The 25755-nt window shown below is 41.6% G+C and overlaps 1 protein-coding gene across 5 annotated transcripts in view; it reads left to right on the top strand.

Moving 5' to 3' along the window:
- The window catches only part of LOC125883905 (IQ motif and SEC7 domain-containing protein 1-like), a 600950-nt gene that overhangs the window by 545126 nt on the left and 30069 nt on the right, over positions 1-25755 (top strand). For all 5 annotated transcript variants that reach the window (XM_049568571.1, XM_049568721.1, XM_049568891.1 and 2 more), the window contains one exon: positions 56-178. In XM_049568571.1, coding sequence (XP_049424528.1) covers positions 56-178 — 123 coding nt within the window. The remainder of the gene's footprint in view (positions 1-55; positions 179-25755) is intronic.

Below are 25755 nucleotides of genomic sequence, written 5' to 3'. Positions count from 1 at the left end.
AAGATATTCAAACTGATCTTCCCACTTACCGTGAAATGTGTGTTTTTTGTACCAGCTGCGTGGTGGATGAAATGGACTTCTCAGGTATGGAGCTGGACGAAGCGCTCAGGAAATTCCAGGCACATATCAGAGTGCAGGGAGAAGCACAGAAGGTGGAGCGGCTAATAGAGGCCTACAGGTGAGAAACTGGGGACACAATACATGACGTGGTGCCATTTCTTAAATCAGTGATAGTTGGATCATGAACATAACCACCTTGGGCCAGTTGTTCAAAACATTTAATCTGGATCAAAATTATCCGGATTTGGAAATCCCATTTTTTGCTACCCAGGATCACGTAATCCGTCTTACTTTTATGCCGGTTTTTCAAAGCAACATTGGATTGGATCAACCTGATCCAGATACACAGTTTTCAAGATTACCAAATCCGGATTACCAGTGCTCTAAATGGGACAACATATCACAATGTGGGCTACAGCTATGTAAAGAACAACAGGTAGAAGAGCCAACATGGGGTCACTATAAGTGTTTTTTATTTTGAGACAAAACACAAAAATAACAAACATCCACTTCCATTCATAATTTCTTTTATGACCCCTCATCTGAGCCACAACAAATACAAAACAAATATACATTAACAAATACATTGTGGATATTTTGAAAATGTCTTAAATAAAAAGACTAAATGTCCAATAGTTACAAAATAAAGAATGTTCAGGGTTCTTCCTCATCTGAGGAGGAGAGACCAGCATTTTCAAGCCGTGCTTTTAGGAGGCGGATCTGAAGTTTCACTTTGGTTTGCTGCAATTTGGTCAGCTTGATTTGTTCCTCTGCCAGGAGTATCTATGCTTCTGCTCTTTCAGTTTCTCGTTTGAGAAGTAATTCATAGGCATCATCATTATTATTTGGCAAAGGACGCTTCAAGCCTCTTTTCTGAGCTCCTGTGACTGCTGGCTCTACCAGTGAGGATCCAGGTTGTTCTTCAGAAATAGTGCTGAGATCCAGAATGAATGTTTCCTCTGCATTAGGAGGAACTGGCTCACTTTCCTCTACAATTGTAGGCTCACCATCCCCTACAACACCTTGAATCCCGTGCAGAGCTTTAGAGTTCTCACCTCCAATAATGTCCAGAACCACATCTGTGTATTCACCTTTCTTAAAGGGTTTGTTGCCTGTTTGGGTGTTTTTTGCTTCAGCAAGGTTCTCTGTTGCTCTGGCCCTCAGATTCTTCCATCTGAATTTAACTTGCTCCAAGGTCCTCTTCTGGCCAGACCCCATTGCATTAACATTCTGGGAGATTTCAACCCAAATGTCTTTCTTCCTTTTGTTAGTCACCATTCCACTTGCAACAGAGCTTCCTACTATTGAGGCATAATGGCACTTAACACCCTCCAGCAGTGCATGGGTTTCTGCAACAGTGAAATTAGGTCCTTTTGAGTCCATGGTTCCACCTCATCTGTTGTAGTGAACATAGTATTTGTAGGCCTTGGGCATGATTGATTTAATTGAACACAAGCCAAAGCACATCAGCTAATGAGTGGGTGGGTATTTGACAGCCATCTTATATTCAGCCTTTCTCAGAGAGAGGCACTGACATGGCAGGTATTGTCCATCGCTACCAACATTTTGGTGGAAGGGGATACCATCAAAGGGTATATGTTGAGCGTGCAAAACCACTGGAGCAATACACCACTGATAGACTCCCCACTGGGAGTGGACAAATCAACTGTGAGTGATGTAGTGAAAGCTGTGTCAATTGCATTGGCCAGCCTGGTCAATCAATTTGTTTCACTTCCAAAGGATGACCAGATTGCCCAGACCAAGCACAAGTTTTTTCTTTTGGGGAACATGCCCAATACTATTGGGGTTATTGACTGCACTCATGTGCATATCCAAGCACCTCATGAGAGGGATTGGGAGTACATCAACCGAAAGGGGAGGAGCAGCATCAACATCCAACTTGTGGGCGATGCTGACCTCATCATCACAAACTGTGTCGTGAAGTGGCCTGGGTCTGTTCATGATGCACGTATCCTGAGAGAGAGTGCTTTATACAGAGAGCTCCAAACCAACCGACCGGATGGCATAATATTAGGAGACAGTGCCTATCCACCCCTACCATGGCTGATGACTCCTTTTCTTGCAGCAACCACACCTGCGCAGGCACGCTTCAACACTGCTCATTGCAAAACAAGATGTGCAATTGAGCATTTAAATGGAGTTCTGAAGAGACGCTTTGCATGCCTTAACTACTTGCGAGTGGAACCACAGGGAGCATGCAACATAATACTTGCGTGTATTGTCCTGCACAACATCGCTACCAGGCGCAATGTCCCTCTCTGTGATGGTGTTTATGATGCACCTGAGCCTGTTGAAGAACCAGACCAACCTCTGGCGTTCTGTCAGAATGAGGGACTGACTGCATAGTCAGGGATGCAATTGTTAGACATTATTTTTGAGAGTGTCATCTCTGATGATTGTTTCTTTGAAATGAATATACAGTGATGACAGAAACGTTTAATATATTTTTGTTTGTTATTGAAATCTGTTTGGGGGGATTGTTTCACGGTTTCACTGTTTTCACAAGATCATTTTTATTTTATTTTGACTTTACTATACTGAAAGGCTTATTTGGTAGCCTATGTCTACTTTATTTACTTTATCACTGTAACGGTTAAACAAGTCAAGTGCAAAATATAAATAAAAGTATATACACTAAATGATACAAATGTATTATTTGACCAGTTTTAAAGTTTTACTACATTTTCTTCCTGAAATCCACCTTGAAATCCTACCCCCTGCTGGGATCAGGATAATCCTGTTTTTTTGGATCAAAGTTATCCAAATCCTACTGAAACGTTTTGAACAACACAAACTGAAGATATGATCCAGATTAAAACTAGGATTGGATTCCGTGATCTAATCCAGTTTCAGAATCCTTCTTTCCCTTTTGAACAACCCATTTTCAAGATTTGATCCAATCCGATAACCAAAATCCGATCAGATTACCTTTGAACAACTGGCCCCTTGAGTCATGAAGCTTTCCCACAGCAAGGAGGAATAAAGTGACATTTTAGTAAATAGGTTCTTACATCAATTTAGAGCAACTGAGGATTATGTGACAGGATGCTTATTACCCGCGTCATTACTATGACAAGTATTTACCACCAACACAGCATGTATGAATAACAGATAGCACAAACTAGCTTTGCACCATGTCACATGTTTAAACACCATTACCCTCTAAGACCAATATGCAATACAGTGGAGCTCTGAGGAGCTCAGCTCCCTTGAAAGAGCCATGAACTCTCAGAAAGCCTCATTTGAGAAATTTAAGGGGAGCTCTAAAAAAAAAATCATTATTTTTGGTGCCACTGTCTTTTTATGTCTCCGCGCCAGTGATAACCGTGGCTGGAGGTGTAATGTTTTCGGTTTCGTCACATTATTGTGAATGCAATATATCATAAATGCCTTGAAAGAATTTTTTTCAAATTTGGCACAATGTAGATTCAACAATGAACTGATTAGATTTTGGTGGTCATAGGTCAAAGATCACGGTTATTGTGACCTTTTATTCTTGAGAATGCCATACCTCAAAAACAACTTGAGGGAATTTCTTCACAGTTAGTACACACATCTGCTTAGACTCAACATTGAACTAATTAGATTTTAGTGGTGAAAGGTCATATGTCAAGGTCGCTGTGACCTTGGATTAATTTTATTATCATGAATGCAATTTTCAGTTTTCAACCACGACCTCCCTGTCATACATTCTTGTGTCAGCACGGTTGACGCGGAGCCTCCAAGCATTTCTATGAGTCAGGTTTTTTTCATGCAGCAAAGCGAGACGGTCATTGGATAAATGCGACAAAATCGTCACTTCCAGGGAGGCTCAGCTTCCCTGGGACCTAATGGAGCGGTAGGCGAGAGAGGACGCTCGGTGTATGCATGATGATCGGAGGAATAGAGTGTACAAGGGCTGACGTCAAATCCCGGTAGTTTAGCATCGCACTGGTTCCCGGAAGAGAAAGTGAATGTGATTTTTGCATTGCGTTTTGGATTATGTCAGAAACTAAGCTCTGTGGCTAACACAAGTTTATGATACTCTCCGTTTGGATCCAACCGGAGCACCGAGCCCTGGTTTGTTATTCAGGTTAATGTGGGAAGAAGCAGCGGGTATACTGGGCAACTGAGTGAAGCTGAGTGAAGCGGAGCCTGCAAGCCTACAAAACCTGAAACTTGCTTAACCCTATGGGCCCGAACGACGCATAGTGCGTCCAAATTCACACTTGTTCTTCTCTATTGATTTTCTCCGCAACCGTGTGGTTTTTTTTCCCCGTTAAAGGGGTTTTTTTGGGGAGTTTTTCCTTATCCGCTGCGAGGGTCATAAGGACAGAGGGATGTCGTATGCTGTAAAGCCCTGTGAGGCAAATTGTGATTTGTGATATTGGGCTTTATAAATAAAATTGATTGACTGATTGATTGATTGATAGCAAGAAGCTACGCATATCACAGCGGAATTGTAGCTTTCCGACAAGACCAAGCACTTGTCGGTAGTCCAGTGTTTTCACAGTGAAAAAAATGATAAAGTTACACTGAAATGATGTATAACAGATAGATGGATTACTTGCGAATGCAGGCTCACACAGAAATGGCACACATATCACATGAAAGCGCAGGACTACAGCTTTCCAGTGATACCACACACATTATTGTGCTGTCATCCTATCACGCTATAAATACAAATTGATTGTCTACAAAATAAAAACCTGACGAATTTCTATCAGTCACTTCATATAGTGAGGAATATCGTATCTTACCACTTCTTAGGCTTGCGTGTGTTTCTCCCTGTCTATCCACATTTGTAGTCTGGCTTTCAAGATGCAAACATCTCCATATTGTCCAGTTGACACTCGTCAAACTTTGTATGACAAGACAAAGGGGTCACATTAAAAGTAATCAAAGTACGTTACTGCGTTACTTTTTAAAAAAGTAACCAGTTACTTTACTGCGTTACTCCCTGAGTAAAGTAACTCAGTTAATTTAAAAGTACTTCCAACATTACTCCCTGAGAAAAGTAACTCAAGCACTTTTAAAGTACTTTTGAGTATTCTACATTTCCTATTGGGCAATGGACCACAGGGCGCTAAGCCTACATTATTTTGTCTCCAAAATTAAAGTTATGGACCACTTGCCCTTCACTGAGATCCAGTTCTCCCATCACAGCCGTCACTTTGACCTGTAGAAACACAGAACGATCTGTTGCCGTAGACAACTGTAACACCCCAGCATTTTTAATATTTCCTCTAGGGATGCTACCACACAGAATAAAAGGGGGAAATGATGGTGTGAAACAGCAGAGGCATTTTGTCAACCCACTGAGTTAACGTTACTGTCATTAGCATCAAGCTAGCAAACAATGGTACATCCTCACGGTCGGACATAAAGTAATAACATTAACAAATAGCAGCGGGGCTTTTACTCACCACAACTGCAGAGGCTCCCAGCTTCATTTGAAACAAACTACATTATAGACAGTCCGTTATTTATTAATCCCTCTGTGTCTTTATAAAGTTAACATATCACACCATCATTTCAAACTCAACACTTGTTTCAAATTAAAAGCCCCTTATAACCTCGGCTGAGAGAATCCCCCCATTTTCTAAATAGGCTTTTATTCTGAAACATTTGTCAGAACTTCCTGTGGAAGATACAGTAGCTTGATAGTTTATGTATGGCGCTTCAAATGTAGCTCCTGCCATCTGCTGATGCTTTTAGGTGACTACAACAACATGTCGGCTGGCACATAAACAGACACAGCTCTGGCAGTGACTCAAATAATAGTGAAAGTAATAAAAATAGGACAAGAATAACCCGATGACATCACACACGCCGTGAAAGACGACCAGGGATAATTGGTGAGTACCAGCATGTCGCGTGTACCAGGCATAATGCAAGTCCTGAGTCTGAAATATGTCTGTCAGCGAGTCCTACTCCAACTATTTAGACTCCACCATAGACAACGGCAGCATTTCTCTGACTGCGTAGCGAGCCACAAGCTCCGTGGCTTCTTTTAGACTGATAGGTTTAACGTTATCTCTGTTATTAGAACCAAACAACAGCCGTTGCTGTTTCGGAGCTGAAGGACCAGCGTTTTAAAAGTAAGGGAAGTAACTGATGTCTTGTTTGAAAATGTACGTACTTAAGTATTTGATTACTCAAACAGCAAACTAACGTGTTAGGTTACTCATTACTGCAAAAGGTAATCAAAGTACTCTAACCCAGCTCTGGACAAGACCAGCGTACTTCACCTTTGCACACACAGACAACTGTAGCCTAATTATTCATGCATGACAGGGCCGTAGTCACCATATACATCGAGGGGTAACCTAACTAAACACGGTGTGGTTCAGCACAGACATTACAACTACATTAATAAGAGAAGTTAAGAAGCAGCCAAGCCACTGCTTTAGAGAACTGAACTTTGCCCACAAGCGTCCTGCCTTTCATACTCAAACAGAAATGTATACAAAAGTGTGTGCCAGATAATATACACAGAACAAATAAACACACACTAAAAAAAAAAGCAGCTCATAGAAAGACTGCATGCTCTTACTTTGACATACGGAAATGACATCACCAGCTGGGTGATCACGTGCTATCTGAAAATGGTCGAGTGCATTTTTGTTCAGACTGGCGGAAAGTGTGTTTCAAAACTCTGTGTGTGTAAAAAGCAAATCCACACGCGTAGAACTGAGATCCACAAATGTTTTTTACGATTCACAAAAAAAAAAAACTGAGTTTACAAATGCCTGTTCGATAGTTGTAAATCTTAGGAAGATATTCACAAATGCTTTTCATTTATTTGCAAATTAATTTAAAGTATTCGCAGATATTTTTTTATTTGTTGAATGTGTTTGTGTATTTGCAGATCTGTTTTATACTTGCAAAATATTTTTGTGAGTTTACAAAAAAAAAATAATTTGTGGAAGGTGTTTTATATTTACAGATTACACATTTACACAAGTTTACACAACACAAGTTCACACACATAATTATGAAACAAATCTATTTCCATAAAATTTCTTCAAATTTGGCACAAACTTCCACTTGGATTAAATGATGAACTGATTACAATTTGATGGTAGAGGGTCAAAGGTCAAGGTCACAGTGACCTTGTCCATTTCATTCTTGTGAACGCAATACCTCAAGAACGCCTTGAGGGAATTTCCCCTAATTTGGCACACTTAGACTGAAGAAGAAACTGATTAGAATTTTGTGGTCAAGGTCCAAGGTAAAGGTCACTCTGACCTTAAAAAAACATGTTTTGGCCAAAACTCAAGAATTCATATGCTAATTATGACAAAAATTTCACATGAAAGTCTAATAGGATAAAACAATGAAGTGATGACATGTTATATCCAAAAGGTCAATGGTAAACTTTACTGTGACATCATAATGTTCTGCAACACTTTTCTGGCCATTATTCAATGGATTAACTCAGAATCAGAAGTGGAGACATTTGGTCAGATGCTGTATTGGTGACACTAATCTTTGGTGCCCACCTTGAAACTGTACTGATTGATGTCTGTATGTGAAGCATCCATGTTTTCACAGACTTGGGTTTAAACTGTAAGAGAAACTTGACTGGTGCACAGAGGCATGCAACCGCAAGGTGGTAATTCTAGTTTGTGTATAAAGTTATCTTGCTATGCTTCTCTGCAAGACCAACGTTTGTGGCCATGTTCATAATTGTCAGCCAATGCAACCTAGGTCTGGTCTGTCTAACAATAGCACCTTTAACACAGAGATGGTGCTATAGAGCTGCTATAAAGACCCCTCTTTATGCCTCTTTTGCATTATGACACAGAACCAAACAGCAGCAGCATCATGGTGCTCCAGTGTGTGATTTAAGACAGCATGCCAGCATTGCAAAAGTAAAAGATACATGACAGGCATGGCATGTAACACAACAGCGCTGGCCTCTAGTGCGACATATAACATACACGTTAGCAGGGCTTTATAAACAATAACAATGCATAACACAGCAGTAACAATCATTAACCATTCCTGATATGTGGCTGCTGATCTTGTCCTAAGCTCTGAGGGAAATGAGCTCCTGGATCTCATTGTTTGTCCACTTTGTGGACATTTTCAGCCAATGTTCTTCTTTGAGTACTTTTTAACTCTCCCAGCAGTGGTTCTCATGCATAACAAATTGTCAAAACATCACACCCATAATGCCCATGATCCCATCTGTTTATACAGATGTAACTTTAGCACGGTTACTACTTCTGATACTGGCTTAAATGTGAGACAACTCCATGTCATTGGTCCGACAGCCCATTGGTCCGACATCCCATTAGTCCGACTGTCCGCGGTGGTGAACGGCTCCTGGCAGGCGTATTTCTACCTTGATGGTGCGCCGCGACCAGCTCTGGGTCAGCTAAAAAAGGCTTGAGGCGAAGCAGGCTCACAGCTTATGTGTTTGTCACTTTCTTTTTCATTTTAACCCACACCATGATCTTTTCCTGACCCTAACCAAGTGGTTTTTGTGCCTAAACCTAACCAGACCTTAACCACAGGGCATCATGATGATTTCGGAACGGACTTCGGAACAATGGGATTAACATGGTTGGAACAATGGGATGTCGGACCAATGGGCAGTTCCCTTCATGATTGCACTTTTTATAGGCAGTATAAAGTCATAGGCAGTAGCCCCTTTTACATTACCTCTTCAAATTCACAGCATTATAGTAACAGCGCTGAAACATCCTCTGTATAAACAGACACTGGCAGGATGGGATCATGGGCGGTGTGGTTCACACTACACACCAGTTAACCCCGGTCGTCTGTTCACGACGTGTGATGTCATTGGGTCTTGTCCTGTTTTTATTATCATTATTATTTCAGTCACCGTGTAGGTTCATGTCCCAGACAAAATGTTGTAGTAGCATAAAAAAGCACCACCAAATGGCAGGAGCTACATTTGAAGTACCATACGTAAACATGCAAGTCACTGATTCCTCCACAACAAGTTCCTGCAAATGTTTCCCAATAAAAGCCTTTTCAGAAAATGAAGGGATTCTCTCAACTGAAGTTATAAAGGGCATTTAATTTGAAACTGGTACAGAAGTGTTGACTTTGAAATGACGGCGCGATGCATTAAATTTATCAATGCAAACGGGAGTGGATAAAAATTTAAAATATAAGAACACGGAGGGAATAATAAATTAAAGCTGCAAGCAGCACTGGGTGGGACCTGGGACTCACACCGTTTCGGCCTCCAGCTCACGTAGACAGTTAAAGACAAAAGTTGTAGACAATTTCAGATCCCTCTCCACTCTAGCTCACAGCTGACAATTTCTCCACATTTGCTCATGTTACTTTCAGCCCATTTTGGCACTTTTGGGGTTAATTTTTTCATTTTATCAAATTTTTTCACCAGTCCTGACGTGTGTCAATTTTGGTGAGTTTTTGAGCATGTTCAGGGGGTCAGATTTTATTTTTGCACACCAATGGGGCCCCATGTCATGCAGTAGGTGCCCTTTTTTCCTTTTCGCCCCTGCCCTTCAAACTTCCTGAGTCCGTCACTGAGAGGGAGAGAAAAGCTGTGAGAGACCAGGCAGATGGAGATGGCTTTAAAATATCTCAAACTCCTCCTTGTTATTCCCAAACTGTGAGACCAATCATCAATCTCACCAGCAGAGAGGTACACTTGTCCGGAACGCAGACATATAGGTTTCATGTTTGTGGAGTCAAAAATGCGATCTTGGTCACGAGTTCAAGATGTCTAGCTCACAGCTGACACATTTGATCATGTTACTTTCAGAGGCACTAGCTCACTTCCTGTTGGATTTAGGTCACGGGTTTAAGCACACGATTTGTAAGTCTTGATGAGACAAAGAAGCCAGTTTTGGTTTGATCTTTCTACGACATTACTACGGGCCGCAGTGGCCATTGTAGTGTGTCTAGGTGGTGCCTAGGAGGTTTTGGGGCACGTCACCTTTAAGAGCCCATAAAATCCAAACCGTTGGAGTAATGACAAAGTTATTCAGATGATCTGTTCAGCAGGGGTTGGCCTGTGACATGTGCGAGTTTGAAGCTGATATGAAAAACCGTGGGCCATTTTAGTGTGTCTAGGTGGCGTGAAGACATTCAGGTGGTTTTGTGGCACGTCACCCTTAAGAGGCCATAAAATCCAAATCGTTCGAGAAATGACAATGTTATTCGGACAATCTCTTCAGCAGGGGTTGAGCTGTCATGTGTGCGAGTTTGAAGCCGATATGATAAACGGTATAGGAGGAAATATTTTTTGAGAAAGAGAATTTTTGAAAAACAACATGTTACTTTGAAAGGGCAAATAGCTCACTTCCTGTTGGATTTCGGTCAGGGGTGTCAGCGCGTGATTTTTAGGTCTTGATGACGAACAAGCCAGTTTTGGTTTGATCTTTCTATGACATTCCTACGGGCATGAAATGGATGAAATCAGCTGCCATATAACAGGGATGGTAAATGACTGTTATTGACATGTTAACGCCTTTGTTTTTGTTTGGAAAGCATTGCCGACATAGTTGTGTTACATGTCACGCCCGGCACACCTCTTGATTCTGTGATGCTGACATGCTGGGCTCTAGTTTCCCGGTGCGGCGCAGAGTGGCGAACCTCACACAGAGCTAGTTTCGAGCAGCGCAACCCGAGGCACACTCAGTTTGGTAGTTTGGCAGACCGAGGTGCGCTGAGATGGGTGTGGTGGCGCAGCAGGGGGAGGTGTCCACAGATCCAGCTCGGTGCAGTGACAGTTTCGTGCCAAAAGGCTTCGCCGAAGGTGCGCTAAAAGCTCGCCAGCTGAAACCACGTCTACTGTCAGCACAGGCGGAGCGCAGTCAGTGTAAGCCAAAGTTTGGCTGACCGGCAGACAGTGTGCACACATCGCCAAAACCTCAAAAGTCAAAAGAAAAGTCAAAAGAAAAGAAACAGAGTGAGACTGCGAGAGAGAAAGAGAGAGCGCACGCACGCACAAGAGAAACGCAACATTGATTTACAATTGTGGTGACCTCCTCCCAGGCTACCTTTGCATCATCAGCCCATGGAGGTCTGCTCGCAGTTCCGTATATTCGGACACTGCGAGCTTGGACCTCTTGGACCAAAACATCAGTTTCCTCCGGGGAAAAGTTTGGCCGCCTGACGCTGCTGCTCTCTTCTGCCATGGCGAACTGAGTAAACTCTCATTACGCCTTCGCGTGGCACATTTAATTTAGAGAAAATCTGTTCAAACAGTTGAGGAAAACCTCGCTCAGGGCTGCTGATGGATGCTGTTTGTAATTCATTTATTTTCTGCTAACCTCTGGTAGAGGTTCAGAGAAATGCCTTCATACCCACAGAGAAGATCAGCACAGAGCAAAAACATTTCAGCCTCAGTAAACACTGCGGTCACTTACATTGGGGAGATAACAATAACTGATCATCTGGTGCTCACCTACAGCCCAGTCCAGATATGATTGTGGACTCACTTTATTGTGAGTCAGAAAGCTGTTAAGGATCTTGTCTGATGGCTGTAGGCTGTATCGACAGTCTTCACTGGTACTAGATCATTGTTCTTTTGACTTGAGGCCGTGAAGCACTATTTGAATGTGTGTGACCACAGCTCAGACGGTGGAGAGCTCAATATCAATATTGATGTTCCTGTCCATGAGTGGAACACGCAGAGATGCTCACATATCTTGTAAGTCCAAGTCAAGACTCAAGTCTCTTCCATATGTGATGAGCTTTCTGTCACCTGCTGCATGCATTCACGTCTGCTTAGAACACTGCATAGCTCTATTGAAGGAAATCAAAGCATGTACAGAATTAGTATTGATTAGGTGTTTGGTGGCACTTTAGACAGGCTATTGTAACGTAACATGAAAAAAACAAAACAAGGAAAGCTTTTCTCTTAAGTTAATAACTGTATTTCAGTCGGGAACTGCCCATTGGTTCGACAGCCCATTGGTTCGACATCCCATTGTTCCAACCATATTAAACTCATTGTTCAGAAGTCTGTTCTGAAATCATCATGATGCCCTGTGGTTTAGGTCTGGTTAGGTTTAGGCGCAAAAACCACTTGGTTAGGGTCAGGAAAAGATCATGGTGTGGGTTAAAATGAAAAAGAAAGTGACAAACACATAAGCTGTGAGCCTGCTTCGCCTCCATACGCCCACCGCGAGCCGTTCAGCACCGCGGACAGTCGGACTAATGGGATGTCGAATCAATGGGCTGTCGAACCAATGACATGGACCCATTTCAGTCAGGACCACTTAAGTCAAAGAAAACTTTATTTCCATTTGCAATTTAATATTTGGCAGTATTGCTCTGTTCTGGAGCCTCTCTGCCCTTCCATAAGCCTACGTGAAAAGCTGAAGGCAGAGAGAGCACACTTCTCCAACCCTCCACATGCCTTCATGGAAAGCCGAACTCGGAGAGAGCACACCTCTCTGCCCTTTCACGTGCCTATGTGGAAAGCCAAAGGCAGAGAGAGCACACCTTCTGCCCTTCCACACACCTACATGAAAAGCAGAATGCAGAGAGAGCACACCTCTTCACCCTTCCACGCACCTTTGTGGAAAGTGGCAGGCACAGAGAGCACATCCCTCTGCCCTTCCATTCAATTACATGGAAGTCTGAGGCAGGGAGAGTAGCAGTAAAGACTCCACAGGTACAGAACAGAGCAGCATCAAAGACAGGTAGGAGCTAGGGTGGAGACAGAGAAAGCAGCAATAATAAGCAGGCTAAAGCAGGTTAAACAGAGCACCCTGATTGAGATTTGCCAATTGGTTGCATAGAGAGGAATCATGTAATCCATCAGCTGACTCCCCTCTATCAATCAGCTGATCAGACTGGTTGAGATAAGCTGATGTAGCTTGGATGTGAGCTAAGCTTGACATCGTGGCCTGCTGTGAGCCTGCTATGCTCAATTTTGCCGCGAAAACATGAATAGATTAAAGGAGACCTATTATGCTTTTTGCGGTTTTCCCTCTTCTTTAGTGTGTTATCCCAGATAGCACACATACATCTGGCCGACCTCTGTATCAAATTTAGATCATTAAGACGTAGCAGGGAGAGCGTTTTCTCATTGCCAATACGTCGCTGAGACGTCTGCCTTTAATCGAAATGACCACCAGACTAGAAAATGGAGAGAGAGAATAATGGCATTGTTACTGAATAGGGGTGATTATCCATCACAAAATCTAACTGAAGAGTAAAAGAATGAGAGTAGAAGAATAAAAAGCTTAACATGTAAATGGACCTGCATTTTGTATAGCGCCTTTCTAGTCATCTGACCACTCAAAGAGCTTTTTACACTACGAGTCACATTCACCCATTCACACACACATACTCACACACCAATGGAACAGCCATTGGGAGCAATTTGGGTTTCAGTATCTTGCTCAAGGATACTTCGACATGCAGACTGGAGGAGGCCGGGATCGAACTGCTGATCTTTCAATTGGTGGATGACCCGCTCTACCTCTGAGCCACAGCCGCCCCACATGTTATTTTTATTCACTCCAATTTGTATCAGTATCACAGAATTTGTCACAAACTGAGATGAAACACTGAACAAAAAATGCATTAAGTGTTAGCAATGGTGCTATAAAAGTCAACATTATGAGCTTATTATGCTAATGAGAACTGGTGGACGCCTTATGCCCCTGAACGAGTGAAGAGGCATAGGGCAGCTTCTTTACTCCTCTGTCCTCTCTGTTCCAACGACCCTTTGAAAAGAATTAAAAAAAAGATCAAGACACACCTTGCCACAGTGCTGTGAGATAGCTGATTATTGTGATCTATAGGGTACCTCAAGGGTTCTCCAAGTTAAATTTAAGACTTTTATAGACCCTTTAATACCACTTACAATGAAATACTGCTGTATGTCTGTAATGTACTTCTAAAATATAGTGTCAAAAATATTAAGAGATATTGTAAAGCTTTTAAGCCCCAGGAAACAATTATTTCTTAAATCTTTATACTCATTCATATTGCCTGGAGTAATCTTAACTCAAGCTCTGAGATTAAAATTCTGAAGCTTATTGAAAAAACAAAACCAAAAAAAAAAAAAAAACACCACCACCACCCCAGCTAAATTCAAGCCATATGAATCTATCACAGCTAAATTATCATGAAATTAAAACCCAAAATGGCAAAAAAAAACAAACAACCAGGAAGAAAAAAAAAAGGTAAACCATCTAGCATGGTTAATGTTTAATGCACATTTATACAGTTAAAGGAGCTATATGTAAGATATCTAAAGCAAATAATCGTTAAAATCATCCTAATATGTCACAGAGACTAAGAAATAATGTTAATATAACATACTGATCTCATCAACAACAATAGTACAGCCAGAATATTCGCATTTTAAAAAAAAAATTACGGTCTGCAAATCATGTTTATGTTTTGAATTTGTGTTTTGGCCTGTTGCGCCACCCACCGCCGTCTACCAGTCACGCAGTCAGTAGAGTCTCAGCATCAGTTACAATTACAACTGAGCTACAGTGGCTGACAGTGTGACTAAACCCAAATGATCTTGTTATGATTCCCAAAAATGCCAAGACAAAACTTGAGGCAAAGCGAGGGTCTATATAGGAGATGCTTGTGAATGGTGGAGACGCGGCCCTGCCACATCCCATGGAAAGTAAACATACGGTACACAACTTCAAACAAATGAAGCCCTCGGAATTCTAGCTTCCCATGGCAGCACTGTCCATCAGGAAGCCCATCATCCTCCTTGTTGCCTCATCAACAGTAACAACATCAACAATATCAACTACCACAGCAACCTAAGGGAGCACCAGTGCTCCCAATTATATTTTGAGGTCGCACAGATTTAATATTGGTCGCATATGCAACCAAATCGGTTGCAATTTCGAGCCCTGTGATAGTATCTATATTGCTAACGCATATGTTGCAGTATGTTAGTTTGTGACATAGATATACAGTACAGGCCAAAAGTTTGGACACACCTTCTCATTCAATGCGTTTTCTTTATTTTCATGACTATTTACATTGTAGATTCTCACTGAAGGCATCAAAACTATGAATGAACACATGTGGAGTTATGTACTTAACAAAAAAGGTGAAATAACTGAAAACATGTTTTATATTCTAGTTTCTTCAAAATAGCCACCCTTTGCTCTGATTACTGCTTTGCACACTCTTGGCATTCTCTCGATGAGCTTCAAGAGGTAGTCACCTGAAATGGTTTCCACTTCACAGGTGTGCCTTATCAGGGTTAATTAGTGGAATTTCTTGCTTTATCAATGGGGTTGGGACCATCAGTTGTGTTGTGCAGAAGTCAGGTTAATACACAGCCGACAGCCCTATTGGACAACTGTTAAAATTCATATTATGGCAAGAACCAATCAGCTAACTAAAGAAAAACCAGTGGCCATCATTACTTTAAGAAATGAAGGTCAGTCAGTCCGGAAAATTGCAAAAACTTTAAATGTGTCCCCAAGTGGAGTCGCAAAAACCATCAAGCGCTACAACCAAACTGGCACACATGAGGACCGACCAAGGAAAGGAAGACCAAGAGTCACCTCTGCTTCTGAGGATAAGTTCATCCGAGTCACCAGCCTCAGAAATCGCAAGTTAACAGCAGCTCAGATCAGAGACCAGATGAATGCCACACAGAGTTCTAGCAGCAGACCCATCTCTAGAACAACTGTTAAGAGGAGACTGTGCGAATTAGGCCTTCATGGTCAAATAGCTGCTGAAACCACTGCTAGGAGGCAGCAAGCAGAAGAGATTTGTTTGGGCCAAGAAACACAAGGAATGGACATTAGACCAGTGGAAATCTGTGCTTTGGTCTGATGAGTCCAAATTTGAGATCTTTGGTTCCAACCACAGACGCAGAAAAGGTGAACGGATGGATTCCACATGCCTGGTTCCCACTGTGAAGCATGGAGGAGGAGGTGTGATGGTGTGGGGGTGTTTTGCTGGTGACACTGTTGAGGATTTATTCAAAATTGAAGGCACACTGAACCAGCATGGCTACCACAGCATCCTGCAGCGACATGCCATCCCATCCGGTTTGCGTTTAGTTGGACGATCATTTATTTTTCAACAGGACAATGACCCCAAACACACCTCCAGGCTGTGTAAGGGCTATTTGACCAAGAAGGAGAGTGATGGAGTGCTGCGGCAGATGACCTGGCCTCCACAGTCACCGGACCTGAACCCAATGGAGATGGTTTGGGGTGAGCTGGACCGCAGAGTGAAGGCAAAGGGGCCAACAAGTGCTAAACACCTCTGGGAACTCCTTCAAGACTGTTGGAAAACCATTTCAGGTGACTACCTCTTGAAGCTCATGGAGAGAATGCCAAGAGTGTGCAAAGCAGTAATCAGAGCAAAGGGTGGCTATTTTGAAGAAACTAGAATATAAAACATGTTTTCAGTTAATTCACCTTTTTTTGTTAAGTACATAACTCCACATGTGTTCATTCATAGTTTTGATGCCTTCAGTGAGAATCTACAATGTAAATAGTCATGAAAATAAAGAAAACGCATTGAATGAGAAGGTGTGTCCAAACTTTTGGCCTGTACTGTATATACGTAGATGCCGCATTCAACGGTGCTCCTCATTGGAACGATACGTCAACACAGCCACCATCTTGCCCAGGTGGAGCCGTGCTGCCTAATGCATGTGTGTCTATTGAGGCAGGAGATTATTTATGATTAAAATCATCATTACTCGCTGAATTTTCAACCAATTTTCATGCGGTTTGGTTTGTTACAATCGTCATACATGTAGTTATGATACAGGATACTTGGTTAAATAAAAAAATGCAGCTTTTCATACCAAAATATTTGATCTTATGTAGATAAAGTAACAGTAATAGTTCTACAATACTTTTAAACTAAACTATCCCCATGTTATAAATATTCTTTTTTCTTACTAGATGTACAATGCCCACCATGATGTCATTTAATTATTAATTCTGACTATAAATGTTCACATTTCACACAATGTGCAAAAAATAGTCTATCAGCAGGGTTGTGCTGAGCTGCAGTGTAGATTCTAACAAATGTTGGTTTTGTACAAGTGAAAATAAATGACTTAGAGCTGCATGTTTACACAAAATTTTGCTTTAATCTCATATGTATAACACCGCAGTGCTCATGGGAGCCTGGACACAGAACTGTTTACATTAGGCCTATTAGGTCATATTTACAAAAAATACAGTGTACAGTAGCTAGTATTATTTTTAGGAGTCTGCCCAGTCCTGTTGAAGTCCTCAGGTCTGAAGTGACAGCTGCAGATGACTGAGGAGTCACTCGGGACAAAGTCCTTTCTTCTCACTGCTGCTACCCATGCCCGTCTCCTCCTATCTGTGTTTTTTGGGAAACTACACACAAAATAAGTGTGTCAGAAAAATGCAGTTCCACATAATTTGTAGTTACAATTCAGGCCACAAGTTAACTACTAGAGTTATACTGCGTTATGTCACGTTGGTGCCATGAAACAGATAGTTGACAATTTGGAATAACACATACACCGACATAGCTGTTTGACAAAGCATCATAATTTTATAGGTATTATTATATAAATGTTAACCTTTTTTCTTTAAGTTGTGTGACATAGCATTAGCTTAATTTGGCATTAGGACCAGATCAGGACAGTTACTTTACTTGATTAGCTTAAAAGAAGGATCACTTTTTGAGATATATATCTCATTAAACATGTTCGTAACAGTAAAATATTGTAAAACAACTTCTTACCTGTGGAATGTTATTCCCTTCTGCTTGGTTTTAACACTTCTCTCGTTAGTACACCCAAATGCAGAGCAAAAATGTGGCTTTTTTGCACAGTCTGACACGGGTCTGAACCGGTCAGAGCACCTAGGCAAGATGGCGGCGGTATTGACGCATCCCACAAGCCAGGGTGTGGCATCTACATTGGTGGAAAAAAGTTTTTGGACACCCTTAAAATTTTACACAATCTCAAATATTATCATTAAATATTTGTGGAAACATCTTTTTTGTGTTTCAAAAGGTGTGGCTGCATTAGACAGATACAAACAAATACAAATTATATTTTTTTGTTTATTGTTTACAAGAAAAACTAACAAAACTAAATTCTTGACAGTTTCAATATGTCAGTTCTCAACATTGTCGGTATCAAAGTCAACAAATAACAGAGAATGTGTTCAAAACTGAACAAAAAATAAATAAACCATCACATCATCAAATTAATATTTAGTAGTCCTGCCATTGGTTCCCCACGAGCCTTTCACACTGCTGAGGGGTTATCTTGTCCCATTCTTCTTGAATTACTGCTTTTAATTCTTCTAAATTCTTTGGTTTATGCTTTGAAACAGACCTTTTGATAATCCACCACAGATTTTCAATGGGGCTCATGTCCGGGGATTGAGCTGGCCACTCTAAGACCTGGATACTGTGCTCCTGCAGCCAAGTTCTACTGGCCTTGGATGTGTGGCAAGGGGCATTATCTTGTTGAAACATCCAGTTTTTACCTTGACAGAACAGTGCACGCGCAGAAGGGAGCATGTGGGTTTCGAGAATGGTACAATACTTGGTAGAGTTCAATGTGCCATCACAGACAGTGATATGACCAACACCAGCAGCACTCATGCATCCCCAAACCATGATACTGCCTCCACCATGCTTGACAGTAGGTATTGCACATGCTGGAGATAATGCTTCGCCTGGCCTTCTGTGTAACCTCACATTAGTAGGAGGAAGATAAAGCTGGAAACTGGACTCATCTGACCACAAAATCTTCTTCCAATTCCTGGCTGTCCAGTTCTTGTGTGCCTGGGCCCAGCGACGCCGGGCTAACCTCTGTCTCTCATTGATCAGGGGCTTCTTGATAGCCTTGTAGGACCTTAAGCCATGATCTAAAAGTCGGCCACGTAAAGTGCGGGTGGAACACTGGACACCAGTTTGGTTTGACCACTGCTGCTGAAGCTCCTGTGATGTCATTCAGCGGTTTTGCCTGCACATGCGGATCAGGATGCGGTCATTTCTTGCTGAAGAAACCCTTGGACACCCAGATCTTGGTTTGTCTTCCAAGCTGTTGGTTCGTCTGTATTTCTGCAGAGTGTATCCAACTGCTGAAGGACTGCATCTGCACTTCCTGGCTATCTGGCGGCAGCTGTACCCTTCCTGGCTGAGAATCTTTATCTTCAGGCGTGTTTCCTGCGTTAGGTTCCTTGTTTTAGCCATTTTTGTGTCTGAAGAACTTTCAAATGTGCTGGCTTTATGTAGACACAAAGCTTGGTAACAAAAATTGTGTCTTTTAATAAAAAGAACGACCTTCATCACTGGTACCAAAATGACCCAATACTCAAAATTTCTTACGTATTTTTATGGAACCAATCAATTTTAAGTTTTTAATGGCTTTTTAGGATTTATTTAGTATTTTGGCTGTGACTGTACTAAAAGAAATTGCACTTGAAGACCTAAGAGTGATTCTTAATGCAATATTTCACAAATGCATGGGGTGCCCGAAAACTTTTTTCCACCACTGTATGTATATATATCTATGAGTTTGTGGTGTTGTGTGTGCATATAGCCTTAGAAGTCATACTCACTGCGGCATAAAAAGAATTATTAGAACGAAACGTTTTTGCTAACTTGCTAGCGGAACCACCTGTTCGCGGGTAATAGCGAGCTTGGCCTATCACAGGCCCCGCTGTTACACGTTTGGATTGTGGATGATGTAGTACTTCTTGTGAGCACATGATGAAGTGAAAATCGGTGCCTCATCCTCACCTTCTCTTCAAATCGTCCTCCGTGTCAGTTTAGTATCTTAGGTTCGGTTGGCTGGTACTCAGAGAAACACTGGAGACCAATAGAATCTGGTACAATCGAGTTTAATGTGTTCACAAGCTTCAACACATACAACTCATGAGTCAGGCTCCGGACCAAGACTGAAGTTTTCACTTTCTGAGCTCTCCCTTTCATGCTGGTGAAGATTCGAGAGAATCTCCACCCTCTTCCTTTTAGCCCTTCCTGCCTGAGCCCAAACCTATTGGTGGCAGGCCTATTTGCCTTTGTCCAGACATACCCGATCATGCCCGGACATGTCTTAATGGTGTAATCTTTTTCCCTCGGCCTGGAAATCCCCAAACTCTCCCACCATTAGGTTTGAACTCGGTTTCACGCTAGTTTTAAAAAACATATGGAACTTGGGGACTATTTCTATAAGGTCCCCTGTGCCTTCATGCAATATAAAACTTTAGAGTGTGTGTGTGTCTATTATTACACTTCCAGGCAGTACATGGTATGGTATCAATCAATCAATCAATCAATTTTATTTATACAGCCCAATATCACAAATCACAATTTGCCTCACAGGGCTTTACAGCATACGACATCCCTCTGTCCTTATGACCCTTGCAGCGGATAAGGAAAAACTCCCCAAAAAAACCCCTTTAACGGGGAAAAAAACGGTAGAAACCTCAGGAAGAGCAACTGAGGAGGGATCCCTCTTCCAGGACGGACAGACGTGCAATAGATGTCGTACAGAACAGATCAGCATCATAAATTAACAGTAATCCGTATGACACAATGAGACAGAGAGAGAGAGAGAGAGAGAGAGAGAGAGAGAGAGATGCAGGTAATGACAGTAGCTTACAACAACATTATTGAAAGTAATAATATTATAGTTATAGTTCTGGCTACTGTGGTACAATATGTTGAAAGTATGTATTAATATCTGGCAGTATACATGTGTGACAATAGTCATATAATAACAGTAGAAGTATGACTAATGACTAATGATGGCAGCAGCAGCAGGAGGCATCTGGCAGGACCACGGCAGCAGCACAACCACACACGTCACGCTGTCCAGGCACCGCTGCGATATGAGTTAATCTGAGAGACAGTGGAGCACAAAGGCTCCGGAGAAGAAGCCGAGTTAGTGACATCCAGAATGGCCGAGTTAGCAAGATGCAGTAATAGAATACCAGAGAGAGAGAGAGAGAGAGAGAGAGAGAAGAAGAAAAAAAGGTGCCCGGTGTATTATAGGGGGGTCCTCCGGCAGACTAGGCCTAAGTCAGCCTAACTAGGAGCTGGTACAGGGCAAGCCTGAGCCAGCCCTAACTCTAAGCTTTATCAAAGAGGAAAGTCTTAAGTCTAGTCTTAAATGTGGAGATGGTGTCTGCCTCTCGGACCGTAACAGGAAGATGATTCCACAGGAGAGGAGCCTGATAGCTAAAGGCTCTGGCTCCTGATCTACTTTTGGAGACTTTAGGGACCACGAGTAACCCTGCGTTCTCAGAGAGCAGTGTTCTGGTGGGATAATAAGGCACTATGAGCTCTCTAAGATATGACGGAGCTTGACCATTTAGAGCTTTATAAGTTAACAGTAGGATTTTAAATTCAATTCTGGATTTTACAGGGAGCCAGTGCAGAGAAGCTAAAACAGGAGAAATATGATCTCGTTTCTTAGTTCCTGTTAGTACACGTGCTGCTGCATTCTGAATTAGCTGGAGAGTTTTTAAGGACTTACTAGAGCTACCTGATAACAGAGAGTTACAGTAATCCAGCCTAGAGGTAACAAAAGCGTGGACCAATTTTTCTGCATCTTTGGTATGTGTGTGTGTTCTCAATATATGAATACGTAAACTTGTGTAAAGGTGTTTTTATTACATGAACTCCATACTTGGATACATGAAAAACATTATTATATGAACTTCAACCTTAATCAACTTATGCAATATAAAACATTTACCTGATTAATGATTAAATCTTACACTACACACATCACAAATTAATCATTGTTCTTAAACTTACATTTTAAGACAAAATGTTGATAAGAACTTATATAGTTGGATCATCTGACAGTTGTGTAGCTCTAGTGAGTCTACATTGGCAGGTTAGGACATTATAACCAATGTTAAACTCACTTGAATCCTAGCATGTTAGCTCACAAATGTTTAGCCACCTAGCTCAGTTAACGTCACTGACGGAAAAAGTAGATGAACACAAAAGTTAACACAGTGCTATTTTCAGTTCCATATTGCTGTTGCTAGCTATTCAGGACTTACCTTACCTTCAGTGCACTTTAAGCGCAATCCAAAACTCTTCTTTTTTTTATTCTACTTCTTTAAAAATCTGCACTCTTCAATGGTGGTAATGAAGCTTAAGAAAATTTGCGTGCAAGAGCAAAACGAGATGGCATAGATGTTTTGTTAGTTATCATGAGATCTCGTGGTGTGACCTTCTCTAAATTCTATTATGTCCCGACACTAAATTAGTGATTTATAACAAAGTCCTTATATAGGCAATATAGAACGTCTCTGTTTATAAGCAACCCTGACCCTTTTATATTAATATTCATATGCTTTGCTTAGTGGTAGAGCAGGCACCCCATGTACAAGGCTGTTGCCGCAGCGGCCCGGGTTCGACTCCAGCCTGTGGCCCTTTGCTGCATGTCACCGCCCCCCCCGCCCACACTTGTCTGTCCTATCCATTAAAGGCTGAAAATACCCCCAAAAAATATCTTAAAAAGAAAAAAAACTACAATATTTATTCATTTAGGTCATACCTTTCAAACAACAACTATTTCACCATCCAATGTGAGAAATCAATGCTAACATTCAAAAATAGCTAACTGTTACCCCATTTCGTGTGTCTTTTCTATAAAGGATCAACAGGATGAGTTGGAATGCCATAAAGTAAACACACACCATGCTCAGTGATGCCGTAGAACTCTGAACAAATCAATTTAAACTTTAAAAAATGTCTATTATAAGCTTGTCATGATACCAGAATTTCAATAGTCAATACTAATACCAGTGAATTTCCACGATTCTCAATACTCATTCGATACCACGATAAAAATAAAAAAACAGAACTCGTGTATTTCTAAATTCACTACTTTATTAAAACTGTTTTCCACTGCTTCATATGAATTTGAGTCATATTTTCTGTGCCTTTCAAACACTTACGTGATTTTTGGCTGTATTGTTGTCGGACTCTCCTGGTCAACATGATCCCCAGACTGATACTGTAAAAGAAAAAGAAAATTTCAGTTCAAATGACATAAGCTCAGAGACTGTAAGAAAGTAGCTCATAACGTTATGCATGTAAATCAATGGAATAGATTGAATTTACAAATATGGTGACAGACAATTAGTCCGATAATAATTGCTTGAAACGCTTTAACATTAAAGACAGTATCGTTAATGTCACATAACGTTAGCCATCTGTTACAGGATAAGTTATAACGTAAGGTAGCGAGTACTAGTAGCCGCTGGGGCTGCACGATATTGGAAAAAACTGACATTGCGATTTTTTTTTTTTTTTTTGCAATATATATTGCGCTATTAAAAATACAAGAATTTTCACCAGATGATTTAAAGTAAGAAAATTAAAAAATAGTGGTAGGGCTTTTACTCACCACAACTGCACAGGCTACCAGCTTCATGTGAAACAGACTACATTATAAAAGGGCCGTTATTAATTAATCCCTCTGTGTTTTTATACAGTACAGGCCAAAAGTTTGGACACACCTTCTCATTCAATGCGTTTTCTTTATTTTCATGACTATTTACATTGTAGATTCTCACTGAAGGCATCAAAACTATGAATGAAACAGACTACATTATAAAAGGGCCGTTATTTATTAATCCCTCTGTGTTTTTATACAGTACAGGCCAAAAGTTTGGACTACCTCTTGAAGCTCATCGAGAGAATGCCAAGAGTGTGCAAAGCAGTAATCAGAGCAAAGGGTGGCTATTTTGAAGAAACTAGAATATAAAACATGTTTTCAGTTATTTCACCTTTTTTTGTTAAGTACATAACTCCACATGTGTTCATTCATAGTTTTGATGCCTTCAGTGAGAATCTACAATGTAAATAGTCATGAAAATAAAGAAAACGCATTGAATGAGAAGGTGTGTCCAAACTTTTGGCCTGTACTGTATATTTACTTTTTATCCGCTCCCATTGCCTTGATAAAGTTAATGCATCGCACCGTCATTTCAAACTTCCTGAATTTTTTTCAAATTAAAAGTCCCTTATAACCTCATCTGAGCGAATCCCTCCATTTTCTAAATAGGCTTTTATTGTGAAACATTTGTCGGAACTTCCTGTGGAGGATTCAGTGACTTGTATGTTTGTGTAAGGTACTTCAAATGTAGCTCCTGCCATCTGTTGGCGCTTTTTAGGTGACTACAAAAACATTTTGGCTGGCACATGAACAGACAAAGTGACTGAAATAATAGTAAAAGTAATAAAAAATAGGACAAGACTAACCTGACGACATCACACATGTCGTGAAAGACGACCGGGGGATAATTGGTGTGTACCACCGCGTAGTGTGTCATGTCTGTCGGCCAAGTCACAGCACGATTTTATGACTCCACAATCGTGTAATGTGACATAGTGACTTTTAGAACGGGCAGAAAAGTCGTGTAGTGTGTAACAGGCATAAATCCTCCTTTACCGTTTCTCCCTCTTGCATGTCGCTCATTCTCAGTGTGTGACCGCAGTGTGTGCATGAGAGGGGGAAGGGCTGCTGAGTGACAGAGAGAGAGAGAGAGAGAGAGAGAGAGAGACAGCAAGAGAGAGGCGAGCGGAGCAATGAGCGGAGCTTCAGAGCTGCTTTTCTGAAGCAAAACAAAAGTTTACATGTTCTAAAAAAAAGAGAAAACATCGCATGTCCTGTGATGTGACTATCGCACATGCGCACATGGCAATGGCGATGGTGATGTTCAAACAATATATCGTGCAGCCCTAGTAGCCGCCCCTAAAAACGTAGTAAGCTGGCTCTCAAACCCAAATAATGTAACGTATATTTCAGGATAAGTACAACATAACACCAGTAATGGTAAATTGAAACTCACTCACCAAACAAGTCAGGGTGTCTGTCTTTTCTTCTTAGGTATTTTTTAACCTGGGCTCTATTTCCCCATGTGTATGTGTGCATATGATTCATAGGTACAACTCATTCTAAAATTGGTTCAGTATTGAGGGAGGCGGATGCAACTGGGAGCCGCGAAACGAGCTAAAACAGTAACAGGGGCAAATGCGTCCCCTATAAGTTTGCGTGTTAAAAGTGGGGGTTTTTTTCACCACTGACCGGTTCAGATCGCCAGTGCTATCTCTGTAAATAGCATACTAGCCTTTCCCTTACCTCTGGGCTGTGTGATGTCACGAGCTTTACTCCACTGTGTCTGTAGCTCTCTCTACTCGTGGGACAGCCGTTTTCTTGAGGAAGAGGTGTTTCGGGATTGGATGTCTTCTCTTAGGAGAAGTGAGCACTGCAGACCCGATGGTCTGCAAGGCGCAGTGTCTGGAGAGGAGTGCTAGCATCCATTCGTAGCACAACTAGTCACAACTTCAGCGTCTTGCCATCCAACAAAGGCAGCCTATGAAAGCTGTACGGGGTGTTGCGCGACATCCTGTTGGGAAAAAGGCCCGTTTATTTGAGCACTCCAAAAACTCCGGTAACACTCCAGGGGGTAGCACATAAAAGACTCAATCCCAAACTCTGACTCTTCTGACGTAACACACACACTTCATACACACATACTCACTTACAGTACCCAGCGGGGCAGCCCTCCCCCTCTCTGCTCCAACACTGACTGACAGCTGACTCCACTCATTCACACTCACCACTGCCCCAGGGCCGCTACAATATGCTATCTACAGAGATGGCACTGGCGATCTGAACCGATCAGAAGCAAAAAAAAGCACTTTTAATGCGCAAACTTATACAGGACACATTTGCCCCCGTACCGT

This window comes from Epinephelus fuscoguttatus, linkage group LG1, assembly GCF_011397635.1.
Source record: "Epinephelus fuscoguttatus linkage group LG1, E.fuscoguttatus.final_Chr_v1".
Classification (NCBI taxonomy): Eukaryota; Metazoa; Chordata; class Actinopteri; order Perciformes; family Serranidae; genus Epinephelus; species Epinephelus fuscoguttatus.
The sequence above is the reverse complement of the archived record's forward strand: the minus strand, read 5'-3'. Positions and strand labels throughout refer to the sequence as shown.